The sequence below is a fragment of the Bombus fervidus genome, chromosome 5 (genome assembly GCF_041682495.2).
Source record: "Bombus fervidus isolate BK054 chromosome 5, iyBomFerv1, whole genome shotgun sequence".
Lineage (NCBI taxonomy): Eukaryota > Metazoa > Arthropoda > Insecta > Hymenoptera > Apidae > Bombus > Bombus fervidus.
Window position 1 is genome coordinate 11,970,546 of NC_091521.1, and position 22,748 is coordinate 11,993,293.

The 22,748-nt window shown below is 36.7% G+C and overlaps 1 protein-coding gene across 3 annotated transcripts; it reads left to right on the plus strand.

Moving 5' to 3' along the window:
* The first annotated feature begins 1,432 nt into the window (after positions 1-1,432).
* Dab (DAB adaptor protein) lies at positions 1,433-21,391 on the plus strand. 3 transcript variants are annotated; one of them, XM_072002871.1, is made up of 7 exons: positions 1,434-2,275; positions 7,562-7,776; positions 8,073-8,216; positions 10,899-11,051; positions 11,478-11,726; positions 11,830-12,081; positions 12,365-21,391. In XM_072002871.1, the coding sequence occupies exons 1-7, from the start codon at positions 2,239-2,241 to the stop codon at positions 16,466-16,468; spliced, it is 5,154 nt and encodes a 1,717-aa protein (XP_071858972.1). In that variant the 5' UTR covers positions 1,434-2,238; the 3' UTR covers positions 16,469-21,391. The 3 variants fall into 3 exon arrangements, with proteins under 3 accessions (XP_071858973.1, XP_071858972.1, XP_071858974.1); XM_072002872.1 differs by lacking the exon at positions 10,899-11,051 and having other exon boundaries at positions 1,433-2,275; XM_072002873.1 differs by lacking the exons at positions 1,434-2,275; positions 7,562-7,776; positions 8,073-8,216 and adding an exon at positions 10,632-10,724.
* Positions 21,392-22,748: the final 1,357 nt, after the last annotated feature.

The window sequence follows — 22,748 nt, forward strand, 5'->3', positions numbered from 1 at the left end:
ATGGATTTGTACATCTTTTTAGTTAATAAAAATTGTTGTTAATTATATAATATCGTTTTATACGTATTAAAATATTTTTAATCTCGTTTAAGAATACTTTTCTGATGCAATGAGCAACCTGTCCAATTGCAAAGCCAGACTTGTATATCTTATTTGTCGCACTTCGTAAAATATTGCAGTTAAATTCATTTAACCTTCAACATGAGGGAGATAAATCATAGTAAAGAACTTTCAGTAGTATTAAGATTGTTAAGTTTATGAAGCTTCGTATTTACGTCAGAAAATAACAGCAAATATTAAAAACTTTTGCATATCATATATATATACCTGATATTTATTTATAAGAAATAAAAATGATAATTTTTTCAATTTTTAATTCATAATTCTTTATTTTAATAAGTTTCCTTTTATATAAATCATACAAAAATGCATCTTGTTTTATTGTTTAAAAATAAACAAAGTGCATTTTCTTCAAAATTATCGCAATAAATAATATAACAAATATATTTTGTAAAATTCTTAGTAGTTGTTTAGTAATTTTTAACATTCAATGTACATGATTGATTCAAAGAACTAAATTGAATAAAATTAATGAATATCTAATTGAAATTTGCAATATGTACAGAAGATACTAAAGTTACATAAACTGCATTGATTATTATTTATCCTATGCTTTTATGCAGGAAGTGAATACAAAAAGTATACTTTGTTCCTTTTAGAAAAGATTCAATTTTTGCGCGCAAATTTACAGTACCATCTATCGTCACTAGGATGAAATACATATATGTGTACATAATTCAAACTTCGCATCCCTATCGACTCTGTTTCGTTTATGACCCACCACCTCGCGGGAACATTCGTTTTTAATTGTATTAAAATCAAATGGAAATAAATTGAATAAATTCAGTACAATGCTCGACATTGAATATCAAAATATAAATTCATTATAGTTTTATATAGGATACGGATTGTATTCAACAGTTCGCGTGCATCGATCTTATATGAAATAATTAACATTTATTTAATCCCTTGTAATTTTCCTGCTAATAATATGCCAACAAGAAAATACAAAATCTGATTGTATAAATACTTCGTAATGCACTAGGATAAAATAATCCACTCTTATACACAACTGCACCACTATCAATCCGATTTTTTTGTAATATTAAACGATGAATTGTAAAAGAGAACAATGAAGAAAATGGTCGGCATTTATCGACCTATCCCAAACAATAATTACATATTACCACGCAATGACATGGTAATTTTTAATTCTCCGTCTTTCTCGCGCAACAGTAGCTGGCAACAGCCAACTATAGACGGAAAAGCATCACGAACGCCACGACATCACTTGCAGTTGTGCCACCCCGCAATGAAGGTTGTCACGAAGTATAAAAACAGTCTACCCATCGATATGTCTTCTCAGTCGATATCCAAATAGTGGAAAAAAAAAGGAATAATCTAATCGATATATATACAACTATAATTCGTTATCAGAAAAATCAACATTTGAAAAGTAGCTTCTCGCTTTCAGATAGTGAAAACACTAGGGGATGAAATAGAAGAGTGTAGATTCGGCGTGGAAAAGCGCGCACGAAGCGGGAAATGCTCTCTGTGGCCCCGAAGCGACGACGCCACGTACTAGATGGTATATTATTGATCAATAAGAGAGGCTAACATGGGTGACCCGTGCCGGCAGAGGCAGCTGTTACTTCCTCTGTATTTTTACGCGACGCGCGTGTACCGCGAGAAACCGATCTTTGAACAGTGTCTGGACAAGTTTTCGGCGTTTTCCCTGCGTGTCTGGGACAAAGTGGACCGTGTTCCTGGACAAGAAGTACCGACCGTACGTGAAACGCGCCAGCCTCATACTCCCGTGGAAATACACGAATCGAAGGAGACAGAGGGAGTAACGGAAGAGTAACGGCAGAGTAACAGCCAGCTAGGATAGCTAAGGCATAAGATAGGTCGCGGGGGTGAAAGGGGAATAGGGTAGTGGGAGTGAACGGAGAGAGACAGACGGAGAAGGAGCGAACGAGTGGGAGAGCAACGGGAAGAAAGCGCGACAGAAGAGGAATCGCAGAAACAGAGGGAGAAAGAGACGTGTGAGCGACATGTGTCTGTGTTGAGAATTCCATCCACGATAGTACGGCGGCCGAGGGTGCGCCGAGAGAGAAGATCGGTAGCATTCTCCTCTCCTATATCCGATACTTTCTCGTCGCCTACACGGGACTATCGATGCAGACCTTACGGAAGAAAAACAGTCCGTGCAAGTGTGAGTAAAAAAGAAAAAGTAAGAAAAGAAAGGGAGAGAAAAAAAGAAAATAAAAGCCACCCCCGTAAACGAATTTACACAAGTTTCTCGTGGATACCATTAAACTCGTGCGGTATTGACGTCGTCCTGTGTATCTGGTGTATACATTGTGATATACGTATCGGCGAGTTATGTGGCCTCTGATAGTCTTAGCCTGTTTCGTGGGATCTTCGACGTTCTCGTAAGAATTACGTTGTGTGATATCACCCTGTAGATCGGTCAAAGGGAGCTTTGGAATATGGCTTCCCTATTCTGTAAGAGGGAGAAAGATGACGGTTGCTCGATTTGGGCCACACAGATTAATTTCGTACATGAATAACGTAGAATGTATTGAATAAATACGTGAGCCGCATAGTTTCGAAGGAGCTGATGAAATGCTGGGTGCTTTTGTTGAGGACGACACTGTTAATTTTGTGGTTTTCGCGCGAGCTTTCATTATAGACTTATAATTTACCGACCGTGGTAACGTAGTTTGTTGATTTGTTTGTTTGTTTGTACGTCGTACCGCTAATAGATGGCAGCACTACATATTTCGGACACCTGATATTAAGGATTATACTACTTTGACAATTAGTTCTACGTGGCAACAATTTTGATCCTTCGCTTTAAATTCACTGAGTTTGAACATTGCAGATTCAAAAGATAAATGAATTGAATTCAACATGTATACTCAGAATATTCGTTCAGAATATATTTATTGAAAATTTCAATGCGAAATCGAAATATAAGTTGAATGTACATAAAAATAAAGAGATTAAATAAAGATGAGTCACCCTTAAAATGTAACGTGACTTTTACGCTTGCTCCTTTTTATCTTTTAATTAATAATGTTCTGTTCGAGTTAATATAGACATGTCCTATGCATACAAGTAAGAAGGGAAATACAACAGATATAGAATGAACCGGTAAATCACGTTCCCCTAAAGTAAAACTCATTTTATGTAATTGTGTTTGACAATAGACAAGCTGTGACGTAATGTTTGGAAAAGGGAATATGTGAAATATTATCTAGCAAGAGTATCGTACATACAAATACCAATTTAATTAGAGAAAAATGTTATAAATATTACATTGTTAATACATATTATTAAGATTATTATTCTTACAGTATATTATTATGTTAAATTGTGTATTAGTATGACTGTAATAACCATTTATAAGAATTTATAACCATTTATAACAATGTTGAGTAACTATGTGCAATAAGTGACTAACGAATTTTTCGAGTAAACGTCATCTAGAATAACATATGAGACTTATTAAAAGTTACTTAATAATCTATCTAAGAATTTCGGTAATTAAAATTAACGAAGACTTTGGATAGTAATTCGGTAATTTTAGAAGTTTCTGTGTATACACACACACACACACGCACGCTCTAACGCATGCACGCTCTAATGCACGTTGTAACGCACGCTCTAACGCACGTTGTAACGCACGCTCGAACGCTCGCACGCTCTAACGAACGTTGTAACGCACGTTGTAACGCACACTTGAACGCTTGCACGTTCTAACGTACGCACGCACGCACGTACACACACACACAAAAGCACAGAATTTACTAGAAATTTTAGTTTACGTCCAACATGTTCGTGCTTGATGCACATTCTGAATTGTCTGATAACAACTTAGTAGAAGATTGAACGTATTAAATCAAATTAATTCATCGTCTACAGAAGTAGCATTTTTAACATTCCTTGTTTCATTATTATGTTTGATCTATGAAGTACTTTTTACCACTGAAATTACCACGTTAAGCAGTTTCCTGCGATATTTCTGTATCGACAAAACAATCGACGATGTCCTGTGACACGCAAATCCAAAATATCTTCTTTGTGACGGGAGAAATTAAATTTCTGTGGATCTGTTATTGATCTATTTTAGCGTGCACCAATCGTTTTGTTCAATTTCGACTATAATTGAATCTCGAAGGATATCATGTACAAAAATAGAAGTTTGTTTACAGCGTATTAATTATTAATTAAAATGCTATACCTATCATTTCGAAACTGAAGAAACCTGAAGTTTAGTCATCAACTCTGTGTCATCTTCCGTTTTTCTCATTCAATATACTATAGTGAGCCATTATTTTATTTATAATATAATTATTTCCTATATAATGTAACTTGGCTTAGAAAATGAAATACAGGGGAAACTTCACGTAGCTCGACATATCTTGAGAAACGAAAAGAAGACTGAAATTTTGAACTAAGAGGAGCAGTTAGTTATTCACAAAGATAAAGAATCGTTCGAACAGTAGCACAATTTTAATCCGCTATAACTCTGTATGAATTAAAGATTATCCTACCTATATCTTAAGCTATTTCTTGATCAAAATATTCATCAGGAAATGATTTACGTTTTATTCTAATATTTGTTTTGTTGTTGTTGTTATTTTAATTATCTGTAAAAAATTTCTCGTAATGTCTTATAAAAGATCATTCCAATAATAGTTACCGCTATTATATACTCTAACTTCTAATTCTACCTCTAGTACTAAATTTATTATAGTCAAATCTGATTAATTAGTATATAAACACGAGAATAAACGCAGCCATGTGCAGGTACATTTTATGTAGCCACTGTACGTACCTTATCGATTCATCATTATTCTTTTCACCAGTACCATCGCGTAGCATAATTGTGACTGCGATAGACTAATTAATTAGTATATAAATACAACAATATATACAGTGTAGAAATAGTTTTGTAGCGTTAAGATGCATCTTAACGATCTATGTTATTCCCTCGATCAATACTTTTACGTGCTACGTATCACGTACTATAGTCGTGACAGCGATAAACTAATTAATTAGTATACAAATACGATAATAGATACAGCGGTGTACAAATATTTTCGTAGTTACCGTATGAACCTTATCGATCCATGATGCTATTCCTTCGATAAATATTTTGACGCACCATCACGGAGCATAGTAACAGCGACAGACTAATTAATTAGTATACAAATACCATAATAGATATAGCGGTGTACAAATATTTTTGTAGTTTCCTTAAGTGCGCCTTATCGATCTATTATGCTATTCCTTCGATCAATATTTTGACGTACTATCACGTAGTATAGTTGTGACACAGTGTTAGGCTAAATAGGCAGCGTGCATCGACTAAAACCAAGGACTAGAACGGGATACAAAGGGCGTACAAAGGTGACCGCGTCGAGGGGGTGGGAAGGGCATGAATTGGTTATCCGGATAGAAGCTCGAGTATCGACAGTTGGCGTTCTCCACTCGAGTCGCACGAGTACGTTCAAACAAATGCGCCGGTGTGCCTAGTGGCCATTAAAGTCGCGAGGGGTCGTGCAAAGTGTGCGTTAAAGAAGCTGTACGCGTTCATGTTAGAATGGGGTGTGCACGGACATTTCGATAAATTGTCTGTAGAAAGGCAAATCGAGGAGGTACGAGTGGCCAGAGATTAAGACTCGCGAGGGGATGCCTGCTTGATGATTGAAAGAGAGAATTTTCTATATGATGGTCGAGATGACTGTAGGGTAGCGATGGTGTATGTTTAATAGCAATTGAAAGCTGCCGCAGTTGTTTATTCGTTGGTAAAATGATAAATCGATAGAGAATATATCGGGATATTTGAGAATTTGATGAGATGAAAACGTATCTTATGAAATGAAACGAAGTATCAAAATTTATAAGTATATAAATTTATTTACAATATCGACTTTGATATTGTAGTTTCTGGATTTGATCATCCGTTGCTATCGTTCGTAGTCGGAAACATTTTACGTTCTTTTTATAGAATAACATGCATTTTTATATCTCGTTCTTAATACATCATCGCTCGGAGGATGTAGTTTGAGACAGATAAAAATAAAACGAAATGACATCCAGTTTTATAAAGTAAGATTACTTCACGATTAGAATTGAATCCAATAATAATCGCGATTTGATATTTCGAAGCAAAGTGCCGAAATATCAGATAATTTAAAGATCACGACGAGAACGGACGAGAACGCGATTGCCGTCGTCTAATTTCGAATTAATCGTCAACGTTTTATTCTTAAATTCGTCAGCAACTGGCTATATTATATAGGCTTAACGAGATCAATTTTCCAGCGGATAGAGGACGAAGAACCGTGCAACGACTAACAAAGTAACGCGAAATCTGTCGCGGTTGGTGCTCGTTTTAATATCCCTGCATGCGGTCTGGTTGAAGCCGGGACCAAGTTGAATCCCGTACGACGTGATTCTATCGAATTATCGAACTCGAAACAGCGGGGATTCGAAACGATCCGTTGGCGATGGTTTCAAGCCTCTTGAACTTAATATCGATCGACCACACGATCAGTTCACCCGGCGAAACCATCAAACGAGAATCCTTTCGAGTATCCTTCGGATAAGCAATTTATTTCTCCTTCCTATTATTCGCCTCTCCTTTTCTACGAATAATAATTCGATCTTGGAACCTTTCTCTTTTTTCGTTCTTGGATGGAGACATCGGTAGATGAAACGTTATTTAATAATTCTCGAGTGTGTAGGAAATTGCATAGGGTTGAAACACTGAGTATTACTACTTGTAATGAGAGGAGCAATTCTACTGTTGCGAATGATTTACGAATCACTTGATAGACTCGTTGGTAATTTACCGATTTAGATTCTCTTCCTTCTCTTATCGATATTTATATTAATTAAAACTTTCTTTTTAATTTAATTTAGGATCGTTCGAAATGCTATTACTACTTATACAGGGATAAGTATTTTCACTTTTGCAAATAAGTGAAAGCTTGTGGATTTTTCATTGGACGAATAAAGCTCTTATATAAGTTGTCCTTTTTTCTCTATCGAAATTTATAGACTCGTTTCGATATTTCCTCTTTCATCCAGGTTCAAGTTCAAATATAGAATAGGTATTATTAGTATTTTTACCTTTTGCAAGAAGTATTTCCGTTTTCAGAGAAATAATTAGCGAAATCTATTACAAGCAATATTTTTCAACGCGTGAATAAATAACGCTCTTACGCTCGGATTCTTTCTCCTTATGGAAATTTTATTCAATGGAACTTTTTCATTTACTCGGATTGGAGTTGAAATGCCGAGTATTACTACTTATTATTCGAAAAATATTCATGCTTGTTGTTCGAGAAATATTTCCTCTTTCTTAAATCATAGCAGAGATTTATTACGAACGCTGTCCAATTTTCTTTCTTCGTTTCTTAATTGGAAAAAACACTTATTTGTTGAAACTATATAAATAATCTTGTTTGTGCCTGTTTCGCAGTCAAGAACGAACCAACCCGATTTCTTGGGGAGGGTGTGTCGTTCAAGGCGAAGCTGATTGGCATATTGGAAGTATCGGAAGCACGCGGGGATCGGATGTGCCAAGCAGCTTTGGCGGATCTGAAGATGGCGATTCGAGCTGCTGGTGAACACAAACAACGAATCGCCGTTCAGGTCAGCATCGATGGATTACGCTTGCGGGACGAGAAGTCTGGGGTAATGACTCTAAAAAATGACAACCATAACAGATTTCATAATAAAATAAATATCCGATAACAAATGATAAAAGTAAAGTATTAACTTTCTACAGAGAAATATTCGTCAAGGATTTCATTTTTCAACGATTGAATATTACATTCTTTTTTTAAGTAACCAAATCTTTTAACAGTGTTTTATTCAATTAAAATAAAATATTTTTTTAATTTTAGTAACAAAATATTTTTTTAGTTACTTTTGTGTATATGTACATGAAATGGATAGTTTTTTACATGATCAAAATTTGTTCGTTCCAGGACTGTCTGTATCACCATCCTGTACATAAGATATCGTTCATCGCGCAGGACATGAGCGATTCGAGGGCTTTTGGATATATTTTTGGGTCACCAGACACGGGTCATCGTTTCTTTGGCATCAAGACAGATAAAGCAGCAAATCAAGTAAGTTTTTCACAGTTTTCATCCAGTGCATCTTATCTTCTATCGCGTTAATCAGAAAAATTATGAGTACTAAGTATCGATCGTAAGAAGTTGACTTTGCTATTCCTCGTCCGCTCGTTGGTAAAAACAACAGATTGTAATTTCTGCATAATTCTTATTTTAATTTAATGTTTGAATAATGACTTTTATAAATGAAGTATAACAAGAGAATGGGAAACAGGTAAAATAAAATGTAGAAAAAGTGACAAGTTGCTGTATTACTCTTAAATCGTACTATCTCTTAAATGGTTAATTTAACGAAATTTACGAATAAATCAAATTTATGAATTTTTGCACGTTTATATTACGTTATAAACGTATTTTAATGCTATATTTCCTACTAGATTTTATAATTAGCGATATTATATTCATATCTCTCCTATAACCAGAATTACAATTTTATTCTATTTATATCCTAATACCTTTGAAATATTTGCACTAATTATCTGCTAATGTACCTTATCGATTACCTTACCAACGAGTAATGTGAAACAGTTAACTTTATGTACCCAATCAAAATGAAATTAATCAACAATTTTCTACGATCATTAAATTCGCCTTCCGAGAATCCTCAATTGCCGAGTTCAAAAGCTACTAAGAACAACGATGACTAAACACTAACGTTTACGCTACGATAATTCGCGTTAAACCTGACACAACGCACGTTCGTCGAAAGTTTAAAAAATTAACAATAATTAGCGAACCACTATCGACATAAAGAAACCGTTTAGTCTGTGTGATCGATAAAAAGCGAGAGGCGATGAACGCAAGAACAGCCGGGCATTATATCGTCACCGGCACGGATATTGCCTTTGAGAAACAACAAAAGCACAAGGTTGGTACGCGTTGATTCGATAGGAGAGCCGTTCGTGCGCGAGTACGATCCTTAAACGTGGGTCTACAACCGTGTCATTTATCGTGAACGATTCGCTTTGCCGAGGCAAGGGGATCTAAAATGATATTTGTCCAATCCGGAGAAGCAATATCGACCTCGGTAGCTCCAGTAATTCCGCAGGGGTATGTAAATAATTGCATTATAGGATTCAGTCTGCCGCCCTAACGATACACCGCGGGAGATTGTTGTTCGATTATACGCGATTCCCTTCGTACTCGTTCAAAGAGATTGCGATTTCTTCGTGGCCCTCGTCTCTTTCTCTCTCTCTCTCTTTCTTTTCCATTTTCCCTCTTTTCTCTATTCCATTTTGCAATACGCCGTTTTTCAGGCAGCTGGGTGGGGATATATTTTTAATAGATATATTTTTGAAACGGACATGGAGAAAAATTTCAAAGGACGAAGCTGAATAGTACTATTGGGTTGGCAACTAAGTGATTGCGGATTTTGTCATTAGGTGGTAATAACAAAATCCGCAATCACTTAGTTGCCAACCCAATGTATGAGCGATTCACAGGTCAATTTCATTCACTGAAATTGATGCTTGTATTACATACGATATGAATTGATGTCTACATAATGACATCAATTTTCTCCATTTTTGCTTTGTGCAGCAAACCGATTTGACAGATACGTGTATTAACACTGGAACGATTAGGATAGTTAAAAAAGAAGAAGGAAGAAGAAATTTCATTCATGGAATTTTTGGGAATTTGAATGATTTTTTCGAAAGTACATGGATGAAAGTGTATTTGTTTGAATTGGCTATCTTTACACGTACCTTTCATTTGCATCTCTTTGGTATAAGTTTCATTACTTACTTTGGTCGTCGGTAGTTCTGGCGTTATTTTCTTATATCTACAAGCTTAGTCGTACCCTCCCCAAGGTTTTTAATAAGAGCGTTCGGAAGGTCTTTCACTATACTTCAAACATTTCTACGTTCGAATCTCAATATTATTTCAAACGTCACTTTGGTTTCTCGATATTTCCAACAAGATGCGATTTTCTTTCGCGAATACTGTGAGTGTTCTTCATTCTTTAATAAGCTAGAATTCCATTAAGAATTCCATTATCGCATGTAGAATTCCATTATCTTCCCATTTCTTAAATTTCGTAGAAGAATTAATTTTAATTAATTAATTTTTAATTAGGCTACAACGAAAATAGCTAAAGCTTTCGATGGAAATCGCTACACGTAGTATACGCAGCTTCGCCTATTTTACATGATTTTACGTAGGAAAAGGTCAAAGCAGTAGTCTAATTATGTATATTTTAGTGTTTAAAATATCGTGCTCGTAGTAATAATATTAGAACATTGGTATGACGTTTACACGAAACTTCACCGATTAGAATGTTTTGCAATTAAACGGGTTAAAGGTTATCGATAAAGGTGTAAGAGAGAGGGAGGATGTGGCTGACCATGTGTCTAGACTGTAAGAGAGAGACACACGTAATAGAAGGGGAATAGGCCATAAGTGACTGCGGACAGTGTATAGTCCGGCGCGTTTAGTATATCGGTATAACGCAGGACGTAACTCTCAACTGTCCATTATTTCGAAGCGTGTTTGAATCGAAAGGTATTTTTAAAGTAATAAGAATTTGCTTTTGACATTTTTATATCGTGTCTCTGTTTTAGTTTTTGATTAAAGTAAAATTGTTTGTCTTTATTAGCAAACTTTTGTACCTTGTTATATTAAACACTTCAAGTTCCTGCATTGTAAAAGCATTTTTACTTAAAAATTTTATTGCAGGTGGTAATCGCGATGCGAGACTTGTTTCAAGTGGTGTTCGAGTTAAAAAAGAAGGAGATCGAGCTAACGAAGCAGCACTTAGAGCAGAACGCTATAAACGTTATTAAATTTCATACCACTGGCATCTTTGTCGAACCTACCCCTGACACTAAAGTAATTGTCATTTCCTTTTTAACTATATTTGTATTTTCACGGTCTTTTCGATAACAGTCGCTAGTTTTAAATGTTTAATAATTTATTATACGGTGATGTGCGAAAGTTTCGGGCCACTTCCTTGCTTCTCTATATATCGAGTATATAAAAAAGCTATAATAAAGCAATATTTGGTATAAGATATAGCAAACGAACAGAATAACAAATTAACATTGTATGCTGTTATATAATATTAAAGTTGTGTATAGTATATGATTATATTCTGGTGTTAAAGTTAAGATTCATTAAAATGTCGCTTTTGAAATATAAAGTGAAAAACTGATCTGGCTGGAAATTTATGCACCCCATTTTGTAACATATAAAATATACAATTTTAGAACAATTTCATTATTAAATATTTAATATTGTTCAATCGTTTTGTGACAGGGTGCAGCAGGATCAGAGTCCTCTCTTCTTCGGGTAAGGAATGCTAATTCAGAGGCGGATAAGTCAACTGATAAACGAAACGAGCCTCAAAGTGGCGTTATTAGGGATTTATTAGATATACAATTCGAATTGGACTCTCTGCAGCAAGGTATCCATCACATGGACAAAATTACCCCTGAAAATCCACCACCTTCCGCTGACGATCTCTTTGAAACCGATCCATTCGGTGATTCTTTCGCGAATATGAAGGTATGTAAAAAATTAGCTTTAACATCTAGTATGCTCTTATTTTTTAGATTATTTCGTTAAAATAATATGTTTTGTTTAAAACATTCTTTGTGTATTTTTGTAGCTCGAAGATACTGTACGAGCAATTCTACCACCACCACCGTCATCCTCTAAAAGAGGCCACCTAGAGCGACAACAAACGGTTCCAGGCACCCAATCGTCGATCACGTCGAGTCCAGCGACCACTCTGACTAGCAAGACCCCTCCACTTCAAAGTACAATTCAGTGGTTCGACAAAGAAACCGAGAATCTCTTTAGTGACAGTGAGCTCACCAGCTCGGCTAAAAATACGCCGGTTAAAAAGGAAGTGGAAGAGGTAAATATTTATTATATATACATTAATATTATAATGGTCTTAGAGAGAATAAATTATTTCGAATATTTTAACTCGGATTGTAAGTAATATAATTATTCTCTAAGTTCTCTAAGTAAAAACTGTTGATTTTTTAAAAACATTGGGGGGACAGATTGCTCTATTACTATATAATCGGTCACAATTATCGATTTTGATCCATGAAGTCTTTCCAAACTGTCTATCGACTCCCTGTCATTTAATTTATGATTTTAATTAAATACTTTGTATTTGATAATTGTTACAGACCCAAGCCAAGAGCCCACAAATAGACGTGTTCACGGAGTTGGACCCGCTAGGAACCGGTCTAATAAAACCTTACGTAGACAAGAAGGACTTCTTCCAACACCTGAAGAATCCTCCCAAGAAGGTGCTAAAAGATTTAGTGTCTACTAATTCGGCAGACACGTTCCCAACGAACTTTAACGTCCTCTCAGAACCCATAGAGTCAGTGAAACCACGAAACGACATAGTTCCCAAAGAAAATCAATTCGAGGACACAAACTTTGCGAATTTCGATCGATTCGACGAAACCGAGGCGATTCAATCAGTTTTCATGCGCAGTGATTCATCCAGAAAATCAGATATGACGCCTAGAACGACTCATCATCAACCTCTTTCTGTGTCTTTGCCTCCTGAAGACTCTTCTACCTCGAAATCCTCGGCAATCTCGACTATTCCCACTTCCGCAGGCGTTTCTCTGCTCGGTAGAATAGACAAAGACTCCACAGAATCCACGCATGGCTTGGTAAAGCTTCCCAGTCCCATAAAAACTACGCGCCAGAAAGAATTTGACATTGATATCACCGGCAGCAAAGTACCATCTATGGACAAACCGTTCCCAGTAGATTTCTCGACAGTCAGCGATTCACCAGCATCTCCGCTAAAGTCTTGTCCCTCCGACGCCAACTCCAGACTATCCACTTCGTCCGCGGAACTGGAACTCGTACCTGAACCTCCTCCTCGAGGAATCGCTAACATTCTAATCAACCCTCCTCCTCTGCCACCGAAGAAGCAGGGCGTCAGGGGTATTGTAAAGCCTCCTCCAAGGCCGCCGCACACAGATACATACTTCCACTACGACTTCCCTGAAAGAGAGCCCGTGGCGACAAGCGACAGGAACATGAGTCCGTCGAGGGACGCAAAGAGTCAGTCAGATGATAATTTCAGTCCGCCCGTTCAGTTGTCTAGCAAATCGGATTTGATAAGCGTGATGACCACGTCGGCGTTCGAGGACTCGTTTAGTTCTATGGTACCTACCACGAATTTGTCCTCGTTTTTCACTTCCACTTCCAGTTCGACGACTGGACCCAAAAAGACGAAACCTTCGTTGGATATCACTCTAAGCCAATTAACGTCTGCCAATTTAGATGAATTGGCGAGCAGTTTAGGGATGACTGTAAAGGAGTTGACTAGCCTAACTCTTCAGCAGTTGACTGAGTGCTTGGCTACTCTGTCAGCCAAGGAAGCTGCTGCCAGCGATAGCGAGGAACCAGTTCCTATAAAGCAAGAGCAAGTTAGTACTGTCCAAGCACAACCTGTATCTAGCATGGTGCAACCGAAGCCGTTCAACGAGCCACAGCTTTTTACCAAAACGAACATCGACCAGGAGACCAAGCAGGATGCTACTTATGATAAGTACGCTGTTTTTAGAGAACTGTTGGAGCTGGAACAGATGGAGAAGAACGAAGAGAACGTCATGAAAGAATTCGCGGAGGAAGAGGAAGTGACAAAAGAGGAGTTTGAATTAGTTAGTCAGCAACAAGAAACCAGCGAAGAGATCAGATCAGAAACTTTGGCTACTCTGGTGAATCTAACGGTGAAACTTCCGCCTAGTAACGAGGATCTGACCAAGGAAGAACAAATTGAGGCAAAGTCTGAAGACACGACTGAACTATCTTCGAGTTTGACATTTGAAAAAGTTCAGCCAATTGAACTAGAAAGTAAAACAGAACCAGTGACAGAGCCCGAAGTACCGACAGATTTATTGACGAAACAAGAAGAAGAGGAATCTGACAAAACGAAAGCTATAATCGACATTGAGGAGAGAACAGAAGAACCTGAGCCTGTTGACAAACCTAGCGAATCCAACGAGGATTCTGATAAACCAGAAACCAAAGAAACAACTACAGAAGAGGGTAATGGGCCCTTGGTTGAAGTAAATAAAGTTGAGGTAAAGTCTTCTGTATCTATATCCAGCGACAAATACGCGGCTTTACGTGAAATTATAGGCGAACCAGAACCACCAGTCAAACAGCTTGACGAAGACACACCGAATTCCACTAGAATGTCTCCTGTGATTCAATTGTCGACCCAGCAAAAGACTTCAGCCGAGGTGGAGTTGCTAAATCTATTTTCTGACACACCTCCACCTTCCAGTCCTAAAAAGCAGTCTAAAAATGAGGAAGACTCGAGTTCTATGGGGATGGATATTTTTGAAGAGATTAAAATGTTAAGCAGCAGTGGACACGCACCAAAAACCAAGTCTCTAATTCCTGAAGATATCTTCTGCCCATTTACAGAATTAAAACCAGAAAGAGACGAAAGTAAAGATGATAGCAGTTGGACGAAGTTCGACACGGGTCTCTTCGTTTCAGACAGACCCCCTTCTGAATGTCCTCCTTCGATTAGTAGAACTTCGCCGTGGTCTCCTGATGGAAAAGAGTTCCACAGAGAAACGTCTTTCAAAGGAAGCATGTACCAACAATCAGGTGATAGTGATAACGAGTGGAAAGACGAAGAAGAGAGCGAGGAGAGCAATGGAAGGGGACGAGATGGCAGATTTAGATGTAGCCACTATCCAAGATTCGATGCTCCTTTCGGCGATAGGAGCTTCTACGAGGAAACAGGTGGTCCGGGGAGCAAACGAGATAGAGGCTTCCGGGATAAGATGATGGAGAAGCCTCGCGATTCTGCATGGATCAAGAATTCCGGACACAGGCCTCGTGACACTTCTCCGTGGCACGATGAGAGTCAATGGGAGAAAGAACCCAAGCATTATCCTCATAGAAAGATGCAGTATAAGGACGAAGAAGAACACTACGAGGGTCACTGGAAATGCAGATCGAAGCCTCAACGTTGGAACTGGCCACACGAGCATGGACCTTTTTATGACGAGGAAAGAAAAAGGAAAATGATGCTGTGGAAGGAAGATAGGTTTGGTAGCCAAGAAAGTATGGGATACGACGATGACGATAGGTGGTCTAGAAGGAAATATGAGAGAAGACGATGGGAAGAGGATGCCAGATTTTGGAATAGGAGATCAACGGGTCCACCAGATTCTGACTATCCTAGTAGAGAAAGCTACTATTACTATAGAGAAAGCAGGGAACGACCACACGATTATCCTTCAGCTTGGAACGAAGACTATGGCTCCGATAGACCAGGAGACGATTCCCCAAGGTATAATCAATCAGGTAGAAAGCGACACTGGCCGAAGAGGCCAAATAGTGCAAACGAGGGACGCAACGCTGACATGGTCTACCCTGAATCCCGAGGAAAATTCGGCACCTCCAGGTCCGAATGCAATGATAATGACTCTGATCCATATGTAAGATCTTCGCAACGTTCCAGGAGTCGTCAAAGTTATTGGGGTAGCGATCAGGAGTATGACAGCTGGGCGGATAGGCCTTATTGGTCCGAGGAGCTAGATACCAAGAGCGAGAGTCTTCACCGAAAGAGAATACCCAGGCACAAACCTCGCCAGCCTCACGCAAAGACCCAGAGTCCATTTGAGGACGATTTTGCCCAAACTGTAGAACACGTGGACCCCTCTACCGTGGAATCTCTGGCTACAGCGGAGCCACGAATTCGTTCTGAAGGCAGTGAACGGAAACCATCACCACAGAGTCCTTCGTTTACGACTAGGTATCCGAAGGCTCCCAGGAGAGCGATGGGTATGGATGAGGTCTACAGCAAAAGATCTAGTTACTTCGAAGATGATTTACCCTTCGCGGCTACTGGCATGGGCGATTCGCCCGATAGACAAAGGCTTCCTTCTGACCAAAAAGCTACGCCTGAAGAGCTTCCCTGTGAATCCAAAGATGCTCATCAGACGACTGACGATTTTGTATCAGGGGACGGCAGCCGTGATTCTTTCTTCAATGGACACCTGAGATACGACGACGATGCGTTCGCTTTTAAGTCAGAAATGGAAGACAACGTCTCTGAACACAGAGCGACCACGTTACCTTTGAAGAATCATGGTCGACAAGGAAAGTACTCTGCTGGAAGTAATAATAATAACAATAACAATAAGTCGAGGAACGATCAGCATATTAGGAAGTCAGAATCGGTGAATATATTTGTCAGGGAGAACGATCCGTTCGGGGATGACGATTTCTTCGATTGATGGGTCGTTAGAGGGGTGTTTTACCTTAATAAGCACGGTGCTGGACATTTCGATGAGTTTTCACGTGTCAGTTCCGGGTTTTCGGAGATGGTGCCGGGGTGATTCGACGAGGTGCGTTTACTTTATCTGTACAAGAACGTACCGGGCTTTGAGCTGTCATTGCTCTATTTAGTCCTCGAGTTAGAGGTGGACTGTTATCGCGTACCATCTATGTTTCTTTTTTTTTTCTCGGTTGGGTTTAGACTATTATGGAGGCAGTAAGCGTTGGTTGATGGAGATTATTAAGCGGTAATAAGACTTGAATATGGCGTTCCGTTGTTTATGATAGAATTGCGGAGCACTTAGTAAAGGTTGAATTGAAGTACTCGTGATGAGGTGATAAAGTAACGATTAGTAAATGATTTTTCCATTTACCTTTTTTCATTTTTTGGATATTTATATCTTGGAAAGATTAATAGAAGATTATTTTAGGTTTCAATTGAGAAATTTTTTGTAATTTCAAATGATTGTAGATGATAATAGGGATCACGCGTGTTGATCAATGACATTGAATAAATTCTACTCGCTATTTATTAATTTCTAATCCCATACCAAAAAGTAGTGCCGGATCAAAAAATGACCCGGGTAGCAACTTAACATGAAACCTCTTTCTGTTTATTGCATCAACAGTACAGCATTACAATAAAAGATACATTCCAAATAAAAATATTCTATCACGTCGTATCCATTCAGAAAGTTTCTAAATGCGTATAAAGAAAATTTATTTCTTAGAATTGCAAAATCCTATCCTTCGACTTGAAGTTCAAATTCGTTTAAAAATTAATATATAGGAAAGGTATTTTTAAACGATTAATACTTATTGCCTCCATTATAGCTAACAATATGTTGTTTAGTTGAGATTTATTATTATATAGTGTGAATGTGAACTAGAAATGATTGATAGTGACATAAACGCGTTCTTTTATGGTTGATTCACTATTAGGTCCATCGGTGAAGAGGATTCGTCTTAACGTATCGATAGTGAGATATCGATGGGGTACGAGCTACGTACCGACTGCTAGTCATTGTTTTAATAAATTTGTACATAATGTTATATCGGCGTTAGCGTGAAATTGATTCGTCGATCGGGGTCTGTATATGTGCGGTACAGTTTGTATGGCCAATTGTTTGTCGTAATCTTGACGCGTGCTTTCAATTCCTGATCATCGGTCCATAGAGTGTAATTATGCTTAGGTTCGAAGTAAAGTGGGATGCTCCGTAAAGTTTATGTTAAACGCTAATTTACAATATTTTGATTTAATCAACGTGAAATTATGCATTTTGAGATATTCCATGATCGAATGCTAGTTTTCATCGTAGATGGCTCACGACAGTCTCAGTTAGATTACTTAATTTTTATAGAGTGTTTTATATTAATTCGTATTCTGCATTTGAAGTGATATCAAGTCTATCACATGATAAAATACATAATTTTAATAATGAAACAGAGACTGCTGTGATTCAATGGCGTTTATGAGACTGACGTTTATAACGATTAATAATTTGATCATAAGACGAGTATTAATATCCTAATAAGACGAGAATTGAACGTTTTTTGGACAAAGACTATCTCGTTTTGTGTGCCAGTGAAATTATATCAATTCTGTTAATCGAATTTGCATCACGTTTAATGAAAGAATTAGGCAACCAAGCTTTTCTTTTTTTCATGAGTTAATTAATTTTTAAAAAATTTTTTTACATTTTTATAAAATCTTCTAAAATTTTCTTATGAGCATTCCACTTTTTTACAACTGATTGCGATAGTCAATCACGTTTCTGTTTTGTTCGTTTCATACGATCACGATACTAGTCATGTCCGAGTGAGTTAGGGTTATTATATAGAGAATATAGGCTTGATCGTCAATAGTTATTGCAATTGAAATGGTTAGACATCTTTCAATTTGTATTTTGTTCTTTCGCATTTCTTCTTAAAGCAAAATTTAACTAATTATTTTGGTCCATACACTTTCATGCTCTATACTCGAAACTTCTTTTACTATAATCAATTAGTAATTACATCCTTTTCGATACAAGTAAAGCAAAAGGCATCTTGATTAAATTCTAAGGATACTTATTCAATATTATTTGTGTAAATATTTTATTTACCTGTATTCCAATGTTAATAATAATTTATTCGAATATTTTATTTATACTTTTATACATTTTACACATTATCCATGTTCAAAGAAACTATATATTCTATAATTAATGGCTATAATGAAATTTATAATAATATTTTCATGAACTACACTCGTTTTTGGGTCACATCATTTCAGAACTACAAAAATGTTGAAAGACATTTTCAGAAAATATTGAAGTAATTTTTTGGAAAAAATGCCTAACAATTTCAGATGCAATAGCTTCAACAATGAACGCCTGAGAGGATCTCCTTCGATAGTTAGATTATTCGGAACGTTGGGGAATGAAAATGTGACTTTTATACGTTTTTTGACTGGAACGATCTTCGTTCGTAGGTCGAATCGATACCGTATTAAGGACAAAGTAGATTCGATGATCGATTGTCGATCGAAGACGAAAAAATGGGAAAAAGGAGAAAAGACGAAATGAAGAAAATCTCCGTCAGTCTAGATAGTTTACAATTACAATTTATTTACAACAAATAGAATCAATTTTAAATGATCTTTTATTTATTGTTTATTTGCAATAGAAAAATTGTATATGTACTTTTATATTTTATATTTATTTCAGTTATTTATAATGTAGATAGATGTTGATAATTTATGGTGAATGCATTTAACGCTTGAAACGAAGAATTATTTATTATTTATTTAATTTATTAATGAAACCTTGGATCTGTTTAAGGATATAAATTATAGTCAGAGTTTTACTGACAATAATATAGCTTGCATGCAATTCCACTTTCGAATATGAAGCGAGGAATTTCTGTTTGATCATTTGTATAGCTCGTGAAGAATTCAAACGCCAAAAAATTAATTTTAATTTACACAACTGTGTTTATCTATATAACGATGCTTATTAAGAAGAATGGGACAAATCGTGTGAATTTGTAATTAAAAGTGTAACGTGCATAAACGCAATTAACCAAAGCTAAAGATTTTTTTACGTAGCAACATTATTCGCTTTATTAAAGCAAACGGAGAACCGTCAATGGCAATAATTGTGTTAAAGCGTAGATTGTAATAACGTGATTTTGAATTTTGAATTATAACGCGGCTTAATTGAATGAAAAAACAAAAAAAAAAATTAATGTTCGATGTTATTAACTATTAACCCTTGTGTGAGCAACCCGGTAGTCATTTTTATAATTCTTTAAATAAATTTCCATGTTCTTATGAAGATATCACAAAATATCATTATACATCTCCGAGTCTCCATGTGGTTTGGGCACTTTTATATCGAGTTGTGTGTTTCGAAATAGACTTCCATAAAAAATGCTGCACATATTAAAGCTTCAACCTGTTTATATATTTTTTTGTCTAACACTTTTTTTTGGAGAACTGTAGAAATTTGTAAAATTTTTATTTTACAGAATCGACGTAAAATTGATAAAAGATCTCTCAAATATCAAAGCTTCGAATCTATGTCTACACTTGTGCTAAACATAAGCGCTATTAACGAAGAATTACGTTCGCTGGAGAATTTCTTTGCCAAATTTTCATTCGTAAAGCGTCTTAGTTGCAATCTATCTTACACGGACGTTCGAGTATTCTGAGTTATTGGACAAGCGTGTATTACAAGTAGACCACGAATGTTTATGCGAATTTATATCTCTATGAATGTAATTAAAGAAACGATATTCCGGTGGAAATTTGTTTCACCCTTAGAATATCACAATAAATACTTCGAATATAACACGGTCTACTTGTAAGTTTAAAGCTTTAGCTCTTTTGTAAATTGAATTATTTGGTTTTAAAAGCGAAGATCGAAGCAACGTTTAAATAATAAATGTTTGGATTAGTTTCTTAATACTTCTATAAGAACATACGGTATCCTCTTATAAAGAAAATATGGGAATGAATGCCTGATAAATCACACAAGGATTAAAAGACGAGAAAAGGAGAGAAACCACTGTAAAACACAAGGAATATATACCTCCAATGTGTTGCATTGCACGCAACTTCGCCACTAACATTGTTTCAACCACTACGAAATTTCTACACCCACGAGAATAAGAATTCGTACTTTCTTCGATAATAATAGTAACATCTGTGCAATATATCACGACCACTGAAAACACTATTCAGGGATTTTAGCTAACAAAGTACTTAAGCAAATATGTAAGACCTTTTTGCACGGTGAAAAGGTATGAACGATTTGCTACGAGGAAAAAGACTACGATTTTACATGAACGTAGTTAATACATTATACAAGATAACATTTAAAATGAAAGGACAAGGAAGAGGGGAAAAAATTTACGACGAAGATAAAACTATACCAAACGCTTGATTTTTACCATAAGAGAGGAATTATTTGAAAACTTGTAATTGAATAGAGCAAGTGAGTATATATATATATTTCTGTCTGGACGTGTAAGTGATTAGCGAAAACGGAAAGTTCCATAAGCAGGACGAAGGACACGAATAATAAGCGTAAATAGTGTAATAATTATGAAATGGAAGAAAGGGGAATAAGAAACTAATTTGACGACGTTTAGAACACAGTACTCCGCATCGCTATAATAAACTACGATAATACATTGGTGACTTTATGTATGCGCTATTAATCGTGGGATATTGTCATGTTTTTAATACGACGAGATATCGCGATGACGATTTATTCCGTGCATTATTGTCAGTCTCCCGGTGAACACGAGTCGCAGTACCACACTAAAACGAACGGAACCGTTCGAATAAATTTTCACTTTAAAAATGTTGGAACAGAATAAATTTCTTTTGGAAGAAACCTACTATGACTCTTTGATCGTTTGCATGCGACACATTCGTACTCCATCTTCGTTTCTAGGAAGGCTAGTTCTAGTAAGTATAGTTTCGTGTTATTCTTTTATTTTTATTTCTTTTTTTTTTTTTTTTTTGGGGGGGGCGATTCGTGAATTATTTCCTGATGTTATTTGTATCAAGTGATGTAAAATTTTTTGATAGCATTGTATGTATAATTCTCCTTTCAGAGAAATGATCGTTAACGATAAAATAATTTTGACACGATATACGTATACGTATAGGTAATCTTTATATTTATATGCACAGTGAATATTAAATTTTTCTAGCGATAACGATAACGATAACGCAATTTAAGATATCATTTTTATTACCTTCGTATTGTATGAGAAATTATGTTTTTTTACGAAATTTACGAGGTATATTTTATCTTTCCTTTTTATACATGAAATTATATTGAACTAATGCAAAACATGTATTAAATCAACTTCGATTTCTCAAATCCCATAATATATCACAAAAAAACGTTTCGCAAAAATATACGAAATTATTAAACGGCGGAACGATATCTTACCAATTCTTGTAGAAATACTCGACGATCGAGAATATACGCTCAGGAGAAACACGAAAAAAGGGGAGAAATTCTGGCAGTTTTTATGTTCAGTATTAACGTTCAATTTATACTAAAATAGAATTCTCGATCGAAATGAAATTTTTCATTCGCTAAAAGATACTCGACTACTCGTAAGATTTCTATGAAACTACCACTCCGTCTGTCGTTACAGCGTTAAAATAACTACAATCCAAACTCAAGACGATGAAACAAGAAAACATTAAAAAACAACGATTTGTTGGCGAGTTAAATCGATACCGGTGGACTCGTGCCAGCGTAAACACTGTAAAAAGCTGCAGGATCTCGAAGACCTCCACCACGGGGTTTCTCTTTGTTGCGATCGGCAGCGGTGGTGGCTGCGGAGGCGCCTCCTCCGCCCCTATCGCATCGAAACGGGTGGAGATCCCTCGGTTAGCGTGCTCCCCGTTCCTTGATTTGGCCGAGCACAATGCACAATAAAAGAGCATTAGATCGTCGGCTTTGTCGAGCGGTTGCACGACTTCTCGTAACAATGGCGTGGCCCCCACTCGGCCCGAGCACTCGAAACACCTGGCAAACAAGGAAACAATGCGCACGAGCCGCACTTCGACGGGATTTCGCGCATTTGGGGTGCGCGCATGCTAACAAATTATCACTCCCTCTGTCACTTTTCGTTCTCTTTATCTCTCTCTCTCTCTCTCTCTCTTTCATTCTCTCTGCCGATTTTCTTTCTTCTTTTCTCTTCGTGTCTTTCGCGCACCCTCACATGCTA